At 37.0% G+C, this 19,761-nt stretch overlaps 1 protein-coding gene across 2 annotated transcripts in view; it reads right to left on the bottom strand.

The window, feature by feature from the left end:
* Positions 1-9,239: 9,239 nt before the first annotated feature.
* Positions 9,240-19,761, bottom strand: part of AEBP2 (AE binding protein 2) — a 51,919-nt gene continuing 41,397 nt past the window's right edge. Inside the window, exons 6-9 of one of the 2 annotated variants that reach the window (XM_055808197.1) lie at positions 16,620-16,687; positions 12,930-13,043; positions 12,608-12,674; positions 9,240-11,325 (exon numbers count right to left, since the gene is read on the bottom strand). In XM_055808197.1, the coding sequence (XP_055664172.1) occupies positions 12,620-12,674; positions 12,930-13,043; positions 16,620-16,687 (237 nt within the window). In that variant the 3' untranslated portion in view covers positions 9,240-11,325; positions 12,608-12,619. The remainder of the gene's footprint in view (positions 11,326-12,607; positions 12,675-12,929; positions 13,044-16,619; positions 16,688-19,761) is intronic. The other variant, XM_055808198.1, reaches the window with a different exon arrangement.

Genomic DNA, 19,761 nt, shown 5'->3' with positions numbered 1-19,761 from the left:
CACATAATCACCACTTCCATGAAATGACATTAGGCTTGGTGATACACATGCAAGTAATGACTTAGTTATTCAGCATTTACTTGTGTACTTACATTCAGGAGCTACCCAAGTGATAAAACCAGTGTTTTAAACCCTAAAGATTATTTGGTGATGCCACTACCATTGGGGGCAGGGAGGGGAACCACACAGACAGTAAATGCACTTTACACTTTGGCAAGGATGACAACTAGACAGTTTGTAGAAATAGAACAAACAACTTGCACTATGGGTTCCAACCAAAAGACAATCATTTCTTCTGTAACTTTTGATGAGCACCTTGCTAACACAAATAAGAATTCAAACCCATCTGGATCATTAGAAAACAACCAATGTGGCACAAACAGATGTGGCTGAGAAAAAAAATAAAATAGCCTTAACACTGGAAAAAAAAATCCCCAAAAGCCTCTAAATCCAATTTGCAATTGTGAATAATTTACCACTATCCCATTATTTCTAGTTTCATTCAACTAATCATCTGCTGCCTTTCACATCATGGCAGAAAACATGCAGGAATTCTATACTTCTGCTTTGGCAGTATTTTGCAACCATTTTGGATAACTACTGAGTTGAAGAGCAACACTTAATTTGGCTCAATAAATTCTTACTTAGCGAAGATGTTTGCCCAAAAAAACCCCAACCACCTGCAAATACCTGTTTACTCACCGTAACAAATAAATAATAATAATAATAAAAAAAAAACCAACCCAAACCCAAAACAACAACAAAACCCCCAAACCCTGGATCTGCAGAAACAGAGAAAAGAGGTTGTATAAGAAACTGCCATCCTGGCACCTTCTCTTTGCAAGTCCTTGCCACTGCAATAGTGAGACTGAAGTCTGGGTCAAGGGATCGCCTTCATGTCAGCCTTATCTGCAATTAATCTACTCACATATTTTTAGCCTTCATCATTGTGATTAGAAACTGGAAAGTACGAGCCAGGGGTACAGAATGTACTGACCTCTACCAGACACTGCAAAGAGCCCATGACTATAACCATGGGTACAACACACTCACCAGAAACTTGACAATGACATTATGGGAATCCCTAGAAAGCTACGGAGGGTGATGAGAAGCTGGTCACTTTCCAGACAACTGCTGAATGATGTGGGCTGCAACCAAAATATCTGGTATGAATCAAGGCTTAGGTTCTACAATTCCTGGGGTAGGTGTGGAGCACAGTGCATCCACTGCTGTGTTCTTCCACATCTGGCCAGGCAAAATAGCTTCTGAGATGCCAGGTTAAAAATTCAGACACTAAGCATGAGCAAGAAAGACACTGCACATCAACAGCTCTCCGTTTACTGCATTACCTTGCACCACACTCCTGGATTGGTGCAAAGTAATTCCCTTCCTTACTGGGAACAGAACTATGCCGCATCATTTCTCCTTTACTAGAGGACAAAGGTTATGTAGGTGATGAATGCAAGCCAGTAGACGCACAACAAAATTTTGGGCCACCAGAAGCTACTAGAGACCTCACGCCATTTAAGAAATACAGTAGAAAGCAAACCAACTACCACCACTTTTTGGAAGGAGGGTTTTCTTCAGAGAAGTTCTGTACAAACCAGAACAGAAAAAGGTTTGGTACATCTTGCTGCCATCATTACAATGCTGCTCTCAGCCAGGTCTGAGGGCAACTGCAGTTCTGAATTCAGGAAGTTTACTTTAATTCTGCCTTGTATGTGACTACTCATTTGATAGACAAAAAATACATTTTCTCTCTGAAAGGACAACTCAAATAGAACAACTCAAAAAGAAACCGTGACCATGATTCTAGCAACATTTTTTTTTAATCTCCTAATGTGAATGCTGGTCTGAAAGGTTTTGCAAGTGGCAGGAAGTTAAAAGTTGGGTTGTTTGGGTGTTGTTTTTTTTTTAATCCATGCTGATATTCAATACTTGGATAATAAAATGCCTCTTTAAAATATTTTCACTTTTACTTGTCAGTTTTATTAAAAGAAGGCAGTTTCTATTCTCCTCTGCAATATCTGAGAGATACAGCTCAACAAGACAGTTAGGAGAGTTGTTAAAACAATACATAATTCTACCCTGTATCAACAAAGGTAAAAAATTGCATATAAGGAGACTGGTTTAAAAAAGCAACTAAACACCTTAAGTATTATCCCTACCAAGTGAAATATTAAATTTATGCAGTCATAGTGTGGTAGACTGCTGCCACCTTTTGGTTACAAATCGCTACAAAATTAAGTTTGCACCTAAAAGGCACATATAATGCTAATGCATAATGTGACGTGCGGGATGCTAGCATGTTGGAGAGCAGTGGGGTGGCAGAGGTACATCATTTATACTTTCTGTAAACTGCGCGGTGTGTGGCTGCATGTCTGGACATTTACTTACCGTCTTCCAACTTAAAACATCTTCATATCTTCTATGGCTGAAATCAGCTCCCATTGGAATGCATGTAATGGTTACTACACTATGAAATACCTACTAAGATTAAAATTAACAATATTTTAGTCCAAGGGAATAAAAAGAGGAAAAGGCGGGGAGAATAAAAAGAGGAAAAGGCGGGGAGAATAAAAAGAGGAAAAGGCGGGGAGAATAAAAAGAGGAAAAGGCGGGGAGAATAAAAAGAGGAAAAGGCGGGGAGAATAAAAAGAGGAAAAGGCGGGGAGAATAAAAAGAGGGAAGGGAAGAGGACTCCAAGGAGATAATCAATCAGATAATACAATGTGCAGTTTGTACAGCCTGTATAGGTTACCCAGATGAGGCATTAGTCAAGATAAAGCTATTGTTTTGCATTTTTCCTCCACAATAATTCATTTCTGAATGATAAATGTAGCTTATTTTGAGACAGAAGCCACTTTTTTACAGCATACATTCAACTTTTATCTTCATCTGTTCGTTTTTAAAGCTATTACTAACTAGTCAAAGAGAAATAAAGCATGCAAAACCATTACTGCCACCATAGATTTGACCTACGCAGCCTATGTTACAACTTGAGACTATGTATATAATATATGAACGAGCAAATCCAGACAGTTTTACCCATAAGGAAGGTATTTCCAGACTTTGAGATCCGACTGTAACATAAATCCTCAGCCATTAAATCAATGGCAAACTCTCAACAGAGGGAACAGCTGCAATGAAACTAACCGATGAGCACAAGACTATTAAAAAAAAAAAATCTCCCCGTCATCCTCCTTTCTTAAGGCTGTACAACCCAAGCAAACGTGATCTGAATGAGGCAGCACATCTACCTGGTCAGTGAGGACACGAAACTCATGAATGACTGAATAGCACAGCACAATGAAATAGCAGCAACACCACACGATGGCTCCCAGTATGGAGGCAGAGAAATAAGTTTCTAATAAGTAATTACACATGAACTTGCTGTCAGCAGAATGCCTCTTGATATCCTTTTGTTTCCCCACCTCCTCACTTGTTTAAAAAGAAAGAATCCAGCTGCAGGCAACTGCTAATTAAATACTTTGGCTTTCAGCTACAGTTGCTGTATGCACACATCTGCTGTGCAATAAACACTGTTTTAAGTGTAATTGACATATTTTCCATGCTCTAGGAGAGAGTATTTATGACATGAAGAAAGAAAAAGCAAGCAGGGTCCAAGCCCTTGCCTCATATTCTCTAGAAAGTAAAAGCTGCAAACTGTTCAAAACTGTTTAAAATGCCTTTATTGCTTAAGGGCAGTCTTTAATCTCACATTCAAATGCTGTGCTCCCAAAACAATATATTTACTAATTTTTTGGCCCTGAAGTTATGTAAATCCAAACATATATTTCAGTGCCTAGGCATGTTTTAGTGGCTTATGTTGAGCATTTTGGCTCAAATCAATCATAAGCAACACCATATTCCACTCCCTCCAATTTCACAATCTGGGTTTCAGACAATGGATGTGGACAAAGGTAGGCAACTCAAATATCCGTAATGGGGTCCTCCTAAGTCAACAAGGTCAGACTCCGTATGTCTGTACAAATTTAACTGAGCTATGGGAACGCAGACATAGCACAGACGGAGCAAGCCAGAAACCATGACTGATCAATGACATTCAGTAAAAGGAGATCTCTGGAGTTTGGTCAGTGGCATTAAACATCTATGTCCTGCTTTCAGCTGGGATAGACTTAGTGCTGTGTTCTGGATTTAGGATGAGAATATGTTGGTAACACACCGATGTTTTAGTTATTGCTGAGCTGTGCTTACACAGAGTCAAGATCTTTTTGGCTTCTCACACACACTACCCGCGAGTGGGCTGGGGGTACACAACAAGTTGGGAAGGGACACAGCTGGGACAGCCAACCCCAACTGACCAAAAGGACATTCCATCCCACGAGACGTCATGATGAACAATTAAACTGGGGGGAGTTGGCGGGGAGGTGGCAGCCCACTGCTCAGGGACAGGCTGGGCATCAGTCAGTGGGTGGTGTGCAACTGCACTGTGCATCACTTGTTTTGTACATTCTTTCATCGTTATTTTCACTTCCTTTTCTGTCCTATTAAACTGTCTGTATCTCAACCCATGAGTTTCGCCTTGCCCCACTGTGTGCGTGCTAGTGAGCAGCTGTGGGGCATTTAGCTGCCTGCCAGGTGAAACCACAACACACCATCACAGAATTAGCTTTTGACTGTAAAGCTGTTGTGCATTACTAGTATTCAAGTATTTCTAAGTCCCTTTGGAACTTCTAGTGAAGCTAACATAGCATAAATCACAGTGTATTGATCTTCACAAACTGCCAGAGCTGAATTTACCTGTAACTGGCTGTCAACCAGCAGCCTGCTTTTAGTATGCAATCAACGATCTCGTTCTTTACACTTAGAACTACATTTCTCTATTCTGCTCTAAGTTACACTGTGACATCAAAGACATCTTGACTTTAAATTTTCTCTAGGAAAGTATTAGAGAGGGAAGTGCAAGTATGCATGTGGGAGAGAAGGGGAAATAAATATGAGTAACTTGATGTACAGCTGACAGCAAAATAGCACCAGACCAGAACATTGCTCTTCTTTTGTCTTAACATATGGGAAAACAGAAAAGAAAAAAAAATACGCATAGAACCTTAGAAGAGGTATCTGGATCACAGTGTTTTCCAGCCTGAAGCTAAGCACACTATTACTAATTCTCAATCTTCAACAGCTACCAAACTCACAAATAGCATCTTCCCCTCTAGTTCCAAGTTTGCATGAAAGATGACATCCGCTACTGGTCTGAGTTACTGTTGGCTCCACCGGACAGCTCAGCACACTGAGCCTTGTGGATATCAACAGGTAACACTCAATTCTTGCCATCACCCCTGAAAATGACGGTAAGAGGCTATATACTGGAATTGGTATGTATTTTTAAATAATTCAATAAATTACAGATAAAGGTACTTTAAGATGAGGTTGCAAAACAAGTTTGCAAAAGTTAGGGCACACAAAATTACGGCTATGTGTGGAACTTAACTTTGGTCCACCTCTGTACTTGTACTACTGTGTGATATAATATAGCGTAAATGGATTAGCATGGAACGTATTGGACAGAAAACATAAGCAAGTTTGTTAAATTCTATGGATTACAAAACATTAAGAGGCAGAGAACAGTATTCCAACTCTACACATCATTAAAATGAAGAATACAAAGCAGTGATTACAGAGGATTTTCATAAAGTTACATCAAACCCCAGACATATATACTCTACAGACTATTGCAGAGTACCGTATAATGTAATATAAAGACACATGGACGTCCAGTCTGGGGAGAATTTTTTACTGTGAGGACAGTAGGAAAGCACACAGTAGGAAAGCAAATCCTCAGGGTTCCCATTTCCAGTCAAAATCCAAAAATACAGGTTGCAACACTGGTCTATGCTCATCACATTTCTTACCCGGAAAGAGTAAATTCACAGCTCCCGTCTCCTGGAACCAATGTTCTGTTTCAAACACAACACATGAACCTCTATTCCCACCCACCCCCAGCCCCAGGGAGATAACCTGAGATTTGACAGCATATCTAAATCTGTTTGGTTTTTCAAGTTTGTCAGCTATATTCAGGGAAACATAACAGATGATTGAAAAAAACCTTACTCTTCCATGAATATGAGGTTTTATTGTTGGTCAGATTTTAGTTCATCCTACATTAAGAGAAAAAATTACAAATAAGATTACAATAGTGAAGCTCTTCAGCACTGTAATAATTTTTCTCATAGACGTGCTTTGAGAGAGATTATGCCTGGTTCCTCTCATTATAAGCACTAGGAGACTACAGCTGTATTAAGAAGTATTCATTCTTTTAGTCTCAATTCAGTTTCTATAATTGCAAGCACAGAGAATTTTAGAAAAAAAGGGTCTTACTGAAAAGGCATGAACAAATGGATGGATATTCTTGATTTTAGAATATTTTCTTCCATCAGATTTTTCAAAACAATAGTGGAGGTGAGGCTTCCCCCCCCCCCCCCCCGAAGACACATAATTCAGAAATTTTTATTAGAAGGTGAAGCAATGTAGTTTAGCACAGAATATTCTTTACTTGGAATAAGTAAACACCAGGATAACTAACAAATCTCAGGGCATCTTTACTTGACCAAGAAAATCCATGTGACATTAAGACCATCTTCTGCTGCTGGAATGTTTTGTTTAGAGTATCTAATTTTAAGGATCAAACTGCTTATTTTTCTTTCAGAGCCACATGCATTACAGGAGCCATTCACAGAATGTCTACTTAAGAACTTAAAGAAAATGTCTGAAAGAAACCACAGATTCAGCTGGGTTTTTAAAAGCCAACTTTCCTGATTAGATGGTATCTTTTCTGTTGTATTTGTCATACATTAATGTGACAAGAGAAATACTTATGACCCGTTCATACACAAGTTTAAAATGTCAAGGCAAGAAAGCATTAAGTGAGGATATATCATCAATTTCAGACTGAAGTATTAAAAAAGACTGGTTTTCTATGATAATCAAGTCACATGCTGCACTGAAAAGCTGAAAGGAACAGAAATCAACAGCTTAAATTCCTATTATTAAAAACAATGCATATTTAAACATAATTAACCTTTCTGTTCCCAAGTGAAGCTAGTCCAGATTTACTATGTAACTCATAGTGAAAAGAACTAATATAATTACCGAAAAGTCAAGAATATAGTGTTACCTGTCATGCAATTTGGCAAAAATCTGAAAAAAAAAAAAAAAAAAAAAAAAAAAAAAATCACAGTTACTTCAGAGAATCTTATATCCAGTAAGTATTAGTAAAGAACTGATGTGTTTCTGCTCTGTCAGCTAAGCACTTCAGTAGACAGAATGAGATGTAGTATCAAACCATCAGCTGTTTGCTATGCTCAAATGCTAGGAAGTCTTCCCAGGCAAGGATTTCCATCCACGTAAGCAAAATGCAGAGACGTTCTTTATTCCCAAAACAGCACTCCTCACTCAAAAATCCTGTTATTCAGCTTTAGAAAACTAAAATCCAAGACAATGCATTCCAAAAGGACTGGTGATTTGGGGCATAGATAGCTGGGTGCACTGCAACTCTGGAAAAGTGTGACTTTCAAAAAGCTTGATTTGGCACTTCCTCTTTAAAGGTGTCCCAGAAGTAAGAACCCAAGATACCCAGAACACATTTCAGATCTCTGAAAACCCTCTGAAAAACCTGACAGCAAAGGAGTAAACATTCCATGCCATGCCCTTTTCTGACCCACATCCTCAAGCATCAGCATCTACCTTCAGATAACAGCTCCAGTGTAGTTCAAGCATATAGTAGGACAAAACAGACAAAAGCTCCAGATCCAAGTTACTGCCACAGATGATCAGTTTTCAACTAAAACAGCTCCAACTCTAGCCATGATCTATGAACAACTCGCTAATGCAACCTAAACACAGGTGATGTCTAAGAGAAAGCCTGCTTAGCTCCAAATCACAGAAATGCAGACTAACTCATGTTGGGAGGGACCTCCAAGGGAGTATCTGGTCCAATCTCCTGCTCAGTGAAACACTAGTAACACTGAATCCAGACCAGGTTGCTCAGGATTTTCTTTGGCTCTTAAAACCCATCAAGGACAGAGATTTCTGGGATCTCTGGGAGTAATCCGTTCCAACACTTGACTACCCTCATAGTGAAAAAAAATATCTCGCATTTCAATCTATGACCACAGACTCTCACCCTCCGGCTGTGCAGTTTTCAGTGAGTTTGGCTCCATCCTCCTTGTAACTTCTTAGGTACTGGAAGGCTGCTGTGAGGTTCACCTAAAGCATCCTCTTTCCAGGCTGAACTTGTCCAGCTACCTCAGCCTCTCCTCAAGGAGTACACACTCATTTTGCTATGATTTAACTTCAGCTGTAAAATCAGTCATATATTTTTGCTCACCATCTGTAACGTGTTAAAGATAACACACAATCTCTAAGAAAAAAAGCATAGATTTAGGATATTTACCTCGTTACTCATTAAAGCAGACTGGAAACAGACTGCAGCAAAGGGTAAAATAACTACAAGTTTTTCCTGGTGCCATTTCTCTACAAAGAAAATAAACTCTGCAGCTGGGTGTAGGTATTTGGAAAACCTATTAAAAACCCCAGCCCTGCTCTTGAGAAAGTTAACTTCCCAAAAGAAAGCACATGGAACTACTCAAAAGGGGAGGGGCCAATTAGTTCATTAACACTTTTCAAGGACAAAAATAAAAGCAGTAAGATTTTATTTTTTTTTCCCAGAACAAAGTGATCAATGCCACCCAACACACTCTACCAGTCCCATATTATCTGATACTCTAACAAAACTGAAATTCATCTGGGGACACACAAAGTGAAACAGAGCTTTAGAGAGGCGTGATTGTCATTTGAAATAAAACACCACCAAGTAATAACATAATTCATAGAACACAAACAACTTTCAAGCATAAATAGTTTTAGCAATTCAGTTTGATAACTTCAAGGTAAAAGCAGCCAGCAGTCCACTTACCTGTTGACTACTATGGAACCTTCAATTAACTCCAACATATCCATTTGTTCACAGATGTTTTGAATTTAAACTGATTTTTCCTTCCAAGGTAGAAGCTGTACCATGAGAACATCAGATAATACTTTTCTCAAACCCAAGAAAGAGCCTTTGTTTACATGAACAATACATGACTTGAATCCATTAATTCCCTTTTTTTTAAAGATATGCCTGTTACTATGTACAGAGTAAATAATGCGATAGTGACATTTTTATATTTATCTTTGAAAACTTCATTGAAATCTTACACTTTTGAAGCTAATGAGGTTTGTTTGCTTTGTTTTATTAGAAAAAATACTCAGGCAAGGTCTACAATCATCTGTCAATTATAAATGACTTACAAGAAACTCATGAAGCAATAAAATTAAAAAAATACAAATACAAACTATATCTGAAACACTTCTATTTGGCAATTTTATAACAAATTCAAAAAAGAAACAAAGATTACGGATTACTTTATAGGTACAGAAAAAGCAGTAGGTGAAGTGCTCAAGCAAAAAAAATAAAACCAAAACACTGCATTTTTTCAAAAATAAAGTCACATCACTACAGATTTTATGAATAATACCCTTATTAAACAACCATTCCAGAACATCTTATATTAGTGGTGCTTTTAATCTGCACTTTATTTCGTTTGATAAGATTTTTTTTTTGTGTGTATATAAGTAACATTTTTAACCCACTGGAGCTAAGCAAGGCTCTCGTGTCAGTACCAATGCAGAATGCATTTGTATTATATTAGGATATGCTCACTTCTGCAACCAAAGGGTTACTTTAAGTTTTATTCTATTTAATAAAAATTTAGTGTAAAAACTGCTGGTTATTAGTTTCACTGTAGTAAATTCCTCCCCAACAAGGAGGACTAACTCTGCAGTTTGACTGCATATATCCATACAAATTTTACATATTAGTTCCTTCCAATAGTAAGGAAAAAACTAATTTTGTGTTTACTATTAGAAAGGAGCGCCATGAATTAACTATGGGTACTATTCATCCCTCTAAGATTTCTGGGAAGGATGTTCAATGTATTTTTGTTCTTACAACAGATATTAACAGTAGTATATAGTCCCTTAGGTATGTAAAAGAAGGGTTTTTTTATTGTTAAGGAAGGTGCTTTTTTAAAACAATTCTTCTGGCAGCACTAGTGAATTACAATATCCTTCAATATTATTTCTACCATAATATATACATTTTAACTTTCATGCCTCTAGAAAAACATCTACAGTACATTTCATAATATAAAAATATATTACAAATCTGCTGAAATATTTACAAGCAATGTCCTATTATCTATATGCAACATTTTTGTCTCCATACAAAGACTAAACAGGTTAGACGCATCTCTATTTGTCAGTTAAAAAAAATCCATGGCTTCTTGCTTATTAAGCAAGAAAATGATTTTACTTTCCTTTTCAAAGCCAACTTTGGTGCATAAAGGATTGAATTTCTAGATTTTTTTTTTTTTCAAAAATACCATTTTCTTTACATCTAGAAAACATTAGGCCAAATAAAAAAAGTATACTTTACAAGTGAACGGGGATCCTAAAGGGCCAAAAAAGTAAAACAAAACACCAATAACACTAACTGCTTAAGTAGAGGTTTTTCAAAACCCGTCCATTGATACGGATCACATAAAAGCAGATCTTAACATACTATACTACTCCTGAAAAGGGGGTCAGACATACTGCAACACTCTTAACATCTTTAAACCGTACTATATGTATTCATAGTTGATTGGAAAAGACAAGCATTCCATCAACATTCGTTTAAATATTATAATCCAACATATTTTAGGGATCTGCAAAAGGACACGAGATTACAAATGACAAATGATTACTATCCACCATACTCAAAGGGCAACAGGATAATCCCTCGGTAGCTGTTTATTGTCTGGCGTGTGTTATATTTAGTTAACATTGACAAGAAGCCTAATAGCTTGTTGACAGTTCTCCTGGGAATTGTGAGTAAATGGTGATGGTTACTTTTTCTTTTCATCAAATATAAACTACTGTATTCACTAAAGAAAAAAGCAGCTTAAAGAAGCAAGCATGCAAAGCCTTTCAGTTGTTCCACTAAGTTGCCAGAAGAGTGTTTGCTCAGTCTCCCACTGTACCATTCCATGAAAATGTGGATATACAGTAATATATTAATATATTCCACGGAAGCATCAACTTCATTCACAGAATGTTTACACTAAGCATAAATATTTATCTAAGAAAAAGAAAAAAAAAAAGGATGGGATTTGACTAATGTGCAACTTTATTTCTAAATCCATTGTCAGTGACTAAGACTGCAGGTGTCCCCACTTGCTTGGTTTTTACCTCTTCAACCTCTTCTGGGGCATTGTTCTGTAAAAGAAGATAGTACAGTTTTACATAAAGACCCTGAAAGTCAGCCAGAATACACTATGAAATCATGACTGTATAGAATCTAGTTTAATTTTATTAAAACTGAAAGCCATTTTAGATGATCCCATATTAGCATACACTTCAGATAATTCAAATTTGCCGTTGGAGTCATCATTTTAGCGTGACATTAATAGCTGTCACTGAATTTCTTTAACCACTTTTTCCCCTTGCAAAATTTTAATCTTCAACTTTCTTTGACCTCCCACAGTTCATCCCAAAGCTCTTCTTAATTATACACTGCTCTGTACTGTTAAAAGTCTAGTGCAGTATCATGTGATAGGACTTTAATTTTATTTGGGAGAGAGAGAAAGGGTTGCTCATTTTTCTCCAAAGACTTAATCCCAAAGATTACATTTTTATTTTGAAAGGTTATTTTTTTTTCCTTTTCAAATCAAACTAATCTATCAAGTTCTGCAAAAGTAAACAATACAAAAATTAACACCTAAATCAGATTATAAAACAGTCACTGTGTTAGCAGTTTTAAAAGACACAATCCAATTTCCTCATACCATTTTTATGATTTATGATTAACATCAATTGTTCATATACTAAAGTATTTTAAACACTTGTATTTGCAAAGATAGCAGATACAGTATGATGATTTATTTTCATATTGTAAACCAAGGTTTCATTAATTTGATTAGTGAAATACACTGAATATTAAAGGTGAACTGAAAGGCTTATCATATACTGAGACCTCAGATTAGTGTTCTAGTTACTCCTTTAGACCATCCTAGGTCACTGGATATTAAAGAAGAAACACAGGAACATCGAACTTCTGTTACGGCAGAAAAAACTCTTTTTTTCTGACCCATTTTCATGAATTTTTAATAGAAACCCATAAATATGTATCTCTGGATGTTCAAAAACTTTAGAGTGAATTAAGCATTTCAGATTACCTTTAAGAACTGTACACACACAGAACTGTGGGTACTGACAATTATGTGAGCGCACTAATAAAGGTGGGTGGGTGGGGAAATCAGGGAATTATTAGAAACAACATGTATTAGAAGCCAATCTGAAGTCCTAAAAACACAAATGTGAATGCAGCTTAAAGACAAGTGACGTACTGTCCCCTTCTGTCCCCCTCTATAGAATCTTGTATTAAAAAATAACAGTACTTGGATACAAGTACAGATTTCAAGGTAATACTGCATGTATTACAGTTGAATATAAAATATGTAAAGATAAATTTGGACTTTAAAAAAATTGGTATACAAACCAGTATGTGATCTTAACAGAAGTGATCTTTCAGGATTCCACTGTATGTACCTCCTTTACTAGAATTTCTGTACACCAAGCACAAAAAAGTAAAATACACTTGGTAAATACACACATTCCCCGTTTCTCAGTAACTAGAGTTCAGTTCAAGTAGTAAAGTAATTCTGAAACAACTTAAGACCTCAGAACTTAACTCCTGGACGCTGACAGGATTGAGGCTCCCTGGTCTAGTGTATAATGTATTAGCAATCCTGATATTCCAACGTCAAAAAGTTAAGTGAGGCTTAAGACTATATTTAAGAGATTCAAAATTAGGACGTTACCTGTATATGTTCGGGTCCAGAAGCAAGGCAGTATCTTTTGGTAGTTTTGATAAATGAACTACTTTAGTTTTTAACTGATGTCGCTCACTTTCATTTACCCACACATCAGGCAGACTATGAATAAATAAATAAAATAAAAATATTCAAAAAAGATCAACTGTTTTTCTTACCATAAAATTATGCGGTAAACTAGTACATATGATTTTTTTCAAGTAATCTTCACATTTCACTGGTTAAAAAGCATTTGCACTGGCCTGAGGAAAAGACAGCCAGTCTTTACACAATGAACTTCAAAGTTTTTCCAAGTTCTCAGTGTGAAAAAGATACTAAACAGAACTTAGATTATTCCAGAAGGATACTAAACCAAACATACAATGATAATGGCACTACACTCTCCAATTTAATGTGAAAATTAATAGCAGGAAAAAACCCAGTTCTTTGAAAACACTTTATTTTACTGGGCATAAATACTTGGATGTTGTCAAAAAGTAAAGGCCAGGATATACTGCAGGCGCTGAGCTTCAAGTTACACTAATTTGCTTGCTCCAAGTTCAAAGCTTTCAATGTCAATATGCTCCAACTCTGCCAAAGTTAATAGTTTGATTATATTCTGAGGAAATCCAGGCAATCACCACAAAATATTCTGGCTATGTAACAGTTCCCATTGTGAGATGGAATAAAACTTGGTCTTCACACAATAAAAATAATTGTTCTTTCAGTGTCACTTGCAGTGAAACTTGGGGAAGAGAGAGGCAGATAACACACAATTGAGCTATGTTCTGTACTTTAATTCTTTGAAACCAAACATGCCTACTTCAGAGTGGCTTTATTGCATTATTGCTTCTTTTACTGAAAGTACATTGGGTTTTTAAGGCCTTGCTGAGGTTTTCAGGTGACACATTGTTAAGAGAGGTACTGGGCTTGCATAGGTTATCAGTATCTTACTTCCCTGTCTCCTTCCTAAAAGTTAGCAATGACCAAGGCCATGCAGAAAACACAAGTGATCCATTTTGCTTCCACTACTGGAAAACATAGAAAAAAACCCACACCCACCCAAAAAAAGCATAAAAAACCAACCCAAAACCCAACAACCTCCTGAAATCCCACATAAAATCTGGGAGATTTTTGTTGGGTTTTTTTGCGTGTGTGGGTTTTGTTTGTTTGGAGGCTGGGGGGGTGGGGGAGTGGTGGGAGTGGTGCTTGTTTTGTTTTTGTTTGGGGTTTTTTGTTGGTGGTTGGGGGTTTTTTTGTGTACATGACACAAGAGTCAAAAAGTAATTTCAGGTTAGGGAAAAAAGTTTAAGTTTGTAGCTGAGAATTCTAACATTCTGAAACAAAATTCAAATCGAGCAACCCAACATTTAAGACTATTTAAATGAAACAGTTCCTTCCTTGACCAACACTATATAACACTATATGCAATTTTAGAGGCTTTTGCAAATTATTAAACTGAATCTCGATTTTTCAGCAATAAAAGTTAGCTGCAATTCAAAATCAAATTTTTGGGTAATCCATCCAAAAATTGAAATGAAACTGAAAACTTTTATCCTGGTAGGAAAAGGAGTTACTCCAATAATACCTTTCCCTTTTCAGATGAAGATGGAAGAAAAAAGAAAAAAAAATGGAGGGGACGACACCAAAACACTCAGGAGGCAATATGCTAAGGTTTAATACGGATCATGACAGGTGAAAAACAATAAGACTTTATTTTTAAAGTCAAAATCAGGTTTTTGACAAATAACATTTGAAAGACATTTTTAGTAGAAGCTATATGCTGAAGATGCAGAACACCACAAACAGCAAATAAGAAAACTTTTCACATGCAAAGACTATTTGAAATATACATAAAGACAACTAATTAAGCTAAGTAGTACTGGCACAAAGAATAAATTCCTGCTCTAATTTAAAAGTTATTTCCCTCTTGTAGAGGAAATGGCTTTAAAGACCGGTATTCACTTTTCCTGAAAAATTACTTAATGTACAGATAACCCGAGCAGTTAAACAGTTTCACAAAATGACTCAGCACAGAAAAAGTTAAAATTATGACTAGGTCCATCTGAAAGACTGATGAACAGCTCAGCAGAACAGAAAGTAATCACCATGACTGCATTCAACTCTTCTGAAGCGCGAGTACGTTCACTGCATAAGACTGATGACATGATACCTTGCATTTGCTGTTCTTAACTGCAATAACTGATGGAATTGAATCTACTGAATACTCAATAATTCAAAACTATGTAACTCATTGCAGGAAATATACCCTCTACCTAACCCAATCAAGATGCAAGAAATACATCAATATAAAATACATTATTCCTTTGACCTGACTGACCAAATCACATTCTGTCAGGGATGTCTTAACATTACTGAATAACTTGTCTTCTCTGATGCAGAGATTCTAATATTGTATTCATCTGCATGATCAAAAAAACTCATTCAACTCTGTATAAAGGACAAAAAGTACTCTGTATGTTCCCAGTGTTTTATGTTTTTAGTGTTTTTTATCTTAAAATGCAATTAACTATCTTTACCTATAATATTTTAGTAACTTCAGAATGCTGTTACATGAAGTATTACCAGCTGTCCTAAAAAAATCCCAAAACCCTACGCATTTTACTAGAATATTTCAGTTATCTTCTTGCAAGTTGAATTGAAACTTGCAGTCTACAAGTGCTGCAGTGAACAGCAAAAGTTACAGACACTTTAAAATTGCATCAAAATGCCAAAGATAAACAGCAGCCTTAGCCCTCTGCAAATAAAAGTTATAATAGATTCACACTGCCAAGTTCACATTACTGTAAATGAATAATTTGGGACGCTACAAAACTAAGTAATTTAAACCACTTGACCAAAGCCAAGGTAAATTTCTGTTATGTTAAGGCTTTTCATCACTGTCCCACACAGCCACTTAAAAACAGCACTGAATCTGAACGATCTCCTTGTTGTAAAAGCTTCAGAAGAAAGAGATGGTATCTTAGCTATTTCAAAGTAGTAGAAAAATGATTTCTGAAGTACACTTACTACTCCATAAGTCCCAAGCCTACCTGAGGGCAGTGCCTTCATCCTGCATTGCACAGAAGGAACAAGGCAGAACTTCGAAAAACCAGGAGAAAAAAAGCAGCCAAACATGCTGAAAGTGTATTCTAAGCTTCAGTGGGAGAGCCCAAAGAAGCAGCAACATGGGATGGGTACCTTAAAGGGACCAGCTGTAGCTGTTACACTGTTAAAATTGTGGCACCTAAGCAAAGATTCTTGTAGTTCTACTGTTACACTGATGACGGTACATTTTTCAGTACCTGAAAGTATTTCAGGATCATGATGAAACAGTGGGTAAAACAAAGCTGTCTTAGTGACAAATTTCTGTACATATACAGCTGGCAAAACCAACCTGAACATCAATAACAGAGAACCTTGTTATTAATACCCATTCTGAGAAAATGCATTAAAATACATCTTCAGATTTACCTGAACTGGTATCAGAGTCTAAAGACTTGAAAGCTAAAGTAAAAAAAAAAAATCAAAGCACTGCTTATTGTTTTTTAAAATTCTACATTACTCTTTAAAATGCATTTTTAAAAATATGAGCTTTAATTTAAATATTCAAAGGCATAACATAATTTAGTGACAGCTCGTTTACCCCACTGTAAATCCTTCCCCATTTAAATCCTGTATCACTAGCAACATACTCACATGTCCTCTGGCGTCCAATGAAGCAAGAGTTTTATTTTTCCAGAATCTTCTTTTCTTTTAGCTATTACCTGATAATAATCACATAAATCATAATTAAAACCAACTCTGCAGATCTTTTGCTCAAATATTGTTGTTCTTCATGTTCAACTGAACATTCATAAAAAGCAAACTTTTTTACTCTCTGAAATGGTGTATTAACTCTAGATATAGTAGAATGTACGTATCACTACTCAAGCCATTCTTGGCAAGGCTTAACATTTTCCTGTAATATTTTTCTACTGAGTGGTCCCTGGGAAAAAAAAAAAATACATCCTGTAAGTAGTCAGCTTTCCTTTTAAATAATACAAATTTTTAAGCAGCTACTTCAAAAGCTTTGAAGAACATACTCTCCTCTACAGATATGCTCATGTTGTTCCACAACATATCTACAGAAGATGCAAGAACTGATGCAGCTTATAGTTTAATTATAACATGGCATAAGAATAAATTCTCTGACAAATATTTTGACATCTTGACACATCATACATATAACTTCCTAGGCAACCTTTACTCATTCCTCTTCAATACCTAAACAACACACTGAATGACACAACAGCAAAGGCTGCTTGGAAGAACTCACAGGTTTACAGAGATTGTTTAATGCGTACATACCAGTGACCCTTAACACTACTAATGAGCATACTTGATACATCGTTGTATGAATGACAAATCAAATGACGTGTCAAAGACATGTCAGCAATAGGTAAGAGTTTAAACAGAACACAGGTGCTCCACTGCTAAGGTCCCAGACAAAAAGTGAGAAGTCCCTTATAGTTTCTCATACTAGCTCACAGTAGACCAGCACATAAGACACTCTCACAGAGAATGAAGTCTAACTTCAGGGTCCTACACATAAAGACTCCTGCCTTTAACGAAGATAAAGTTAGAAATACACACAGAGGAAGTATAGAAAAAGAAAACTGTTCATTCTGGCACAAATATATTCTTTAACACTGGCATTCAAAAGGTATCATAAAGATTTACAGTACCTGGAAAAACAGGGAAAAGCTGTTTGCTTCCTCTTCTACTGATTTACCCTCAACCTCTTTACTACATGTTAGAATACTTCATACAAATTTTCCTATTTGCTTCAAACACCAACTCCCCCACCTTCTGTGCATATGAGCATAAAATGGTAATTAAATCTTTGAAAGATTCTATACACAGCCACTGCAGATACTGTAAACTCCAAAAAGTTTACTAGAGAACCTCTGAAGCACAGAAATACCAAATGGTGGCAAGCATTCTTTATGAAAAAGACTAATTAAAATGTAGCATTCAGAACTTAAATACTGAAGTCCATATCTGCATCAGCCAAAGCAACTTCCCACAACTGAGTATCACGGTAAAGTATACTTAGTCATGACATTTCAAAGAATTCACAAACTTGTTTAAAGTTTTATTTTTACAACTACGCAATGATCCTCTAAGCAAAAATGATGCAGAGAGATGCATCCATGGATTAAATCGCCAGATTATTAATACAAATATGTTTGAGATACCTGAAGGTATCGTATCAATATGCTTGTCGATGAGCACTGGGTTTGCACAGCAAGGTTTTGAGAAGCTGCTAGAAGCCTCCCCTATGTCCAACAGAGCCAGTGCCAGCTGGCTCCAAGATGGTCAAAGCCAAGCCCATCAGCAATGGTGGTAGCACCTCTGGGATAACATATTTAAGGAGGAGGAAAATTTGCTGTACAAGAGTAGCTGGGAAAGAGGAGTTAGAATCTGTGAAAGCAACAACCCTGCAGACACCAAGGTCAGTGAAGGAAGGAGAAGGTGCTCCCGGCACCAGAGCAAAGATTCCCCTGCAGCCCGTGAAGACCATGGTGAAGCAGGCGGTCCTGACGGGGGACCCACTCTGGAGCAGTCTGTTCCTGAAGGACTGCACCCCATGGAAGGGGCCCACGCTGGAGCAGTTTGTGAAGAACTACAGTTCTACAGTTCAGTGGAGAAGTTCACGGAGAACTGTCTCCCTCTCCCGTGAAGAGGGTCCCCACACTGAAGCAGGGGAAAACTATCAGGAGGAAGGAGCAGAAGAGACTATGTGTGATGAACTGATGGCAACCCCCATTCCCTGTCCCCTTACACTGCTCAGAGGGACAGGACGTAGAAAAATTGAGAGTGAAGCTGAGCCCAGAAAGGAGGAAGGGGTGGGGGGAAGTTTTTTTAATATTTAGTTTTATTTCTCAGTACCCTACTCTGATTTGATTGGCAATAAATTAAGCTCCCTGAGTTGAGCCCGTTTTGCCTGTGGCAGTAATTGGCAAGTGATCTCTCCCTGTCCTAATCTCAACCCATGAGCCTTTAGTTATATTTTCTGTCCTGTCCAGCTAAGGAGGTGAATGATAGAGCAGCTTGGTGGTCACCTGGCATTCAGTCAAGGTCAACCCACCGCAGTGATAGTGAGGTTTTTAAAACAAACAAACAAAATACCCCAAAACTCAAAACCACACAACAAAAAACCTTAAGTCTTACAATAGAAGGTTTTAAACCAAGTTGTCATATGGTATGGAAAAGGCCATCCAATGGCCTAAGATTAGAGAAGCAATAAACAAAGTACAGTAACACACCGTTCAGTTCTTCCAAAAGGAGAAAGTTCCCATCAGTTAGCCCCAGTTTTAGGACCTCTCCTATATATGTGAATATATATTCACAATTCATCTGGAAATGGGATTGGAAGGCAGAATGAAAAAATCTGCTTTGCTGTCTGGCAATTCAAGATAAATTGAAGGAATGATCCCTGCAAGAACTGCAATAGGATGTTGTAGTGCAACACTGTAGATAATTGACAGTAAAAAAATCCTTTTTTTATTAATTTTTGCCAATTAGACAAAGTTTAATTGACTCTTGAATTAAAGTTTACTATAAGGCTCTTAAATTTGGGCATGCAAAACATTGCTAAGACTTTTCCTCATAAGTTTCAAACCATACCCACACCAGGATACATCCTTTTACTGAATTTGGAGCAGGGATGAAAACCTTTTTAAACAAAGATTTCTAAAGCACTCCTCCAATCCCTTCCAATTTGTAAGTTTTAGCCTTTGCCCAGAACCCAGCTGCTGCTTCTGCAAACTCAATTTCTTTGCTGCAGGCTGGAACA

Source organism: Falco peregrinus, chromosome 6, assembly GCF_023634155.1.
Source record: "Falco peregrinus isolate bFalPer1 chromosome 6, bFalPer1.pri, whole genome shotgun sequence".
Taxonomy (NCBI): Eukaryota; Metazoa; Chordata; class Aves; order Falconiformes; family Falconidae; genus Falco; species Falco peregrinus.
Note: the sequence above shows the minus strand (reverse complement) of the source record. Positions and strands in the feature narration are given on the sequence as shown.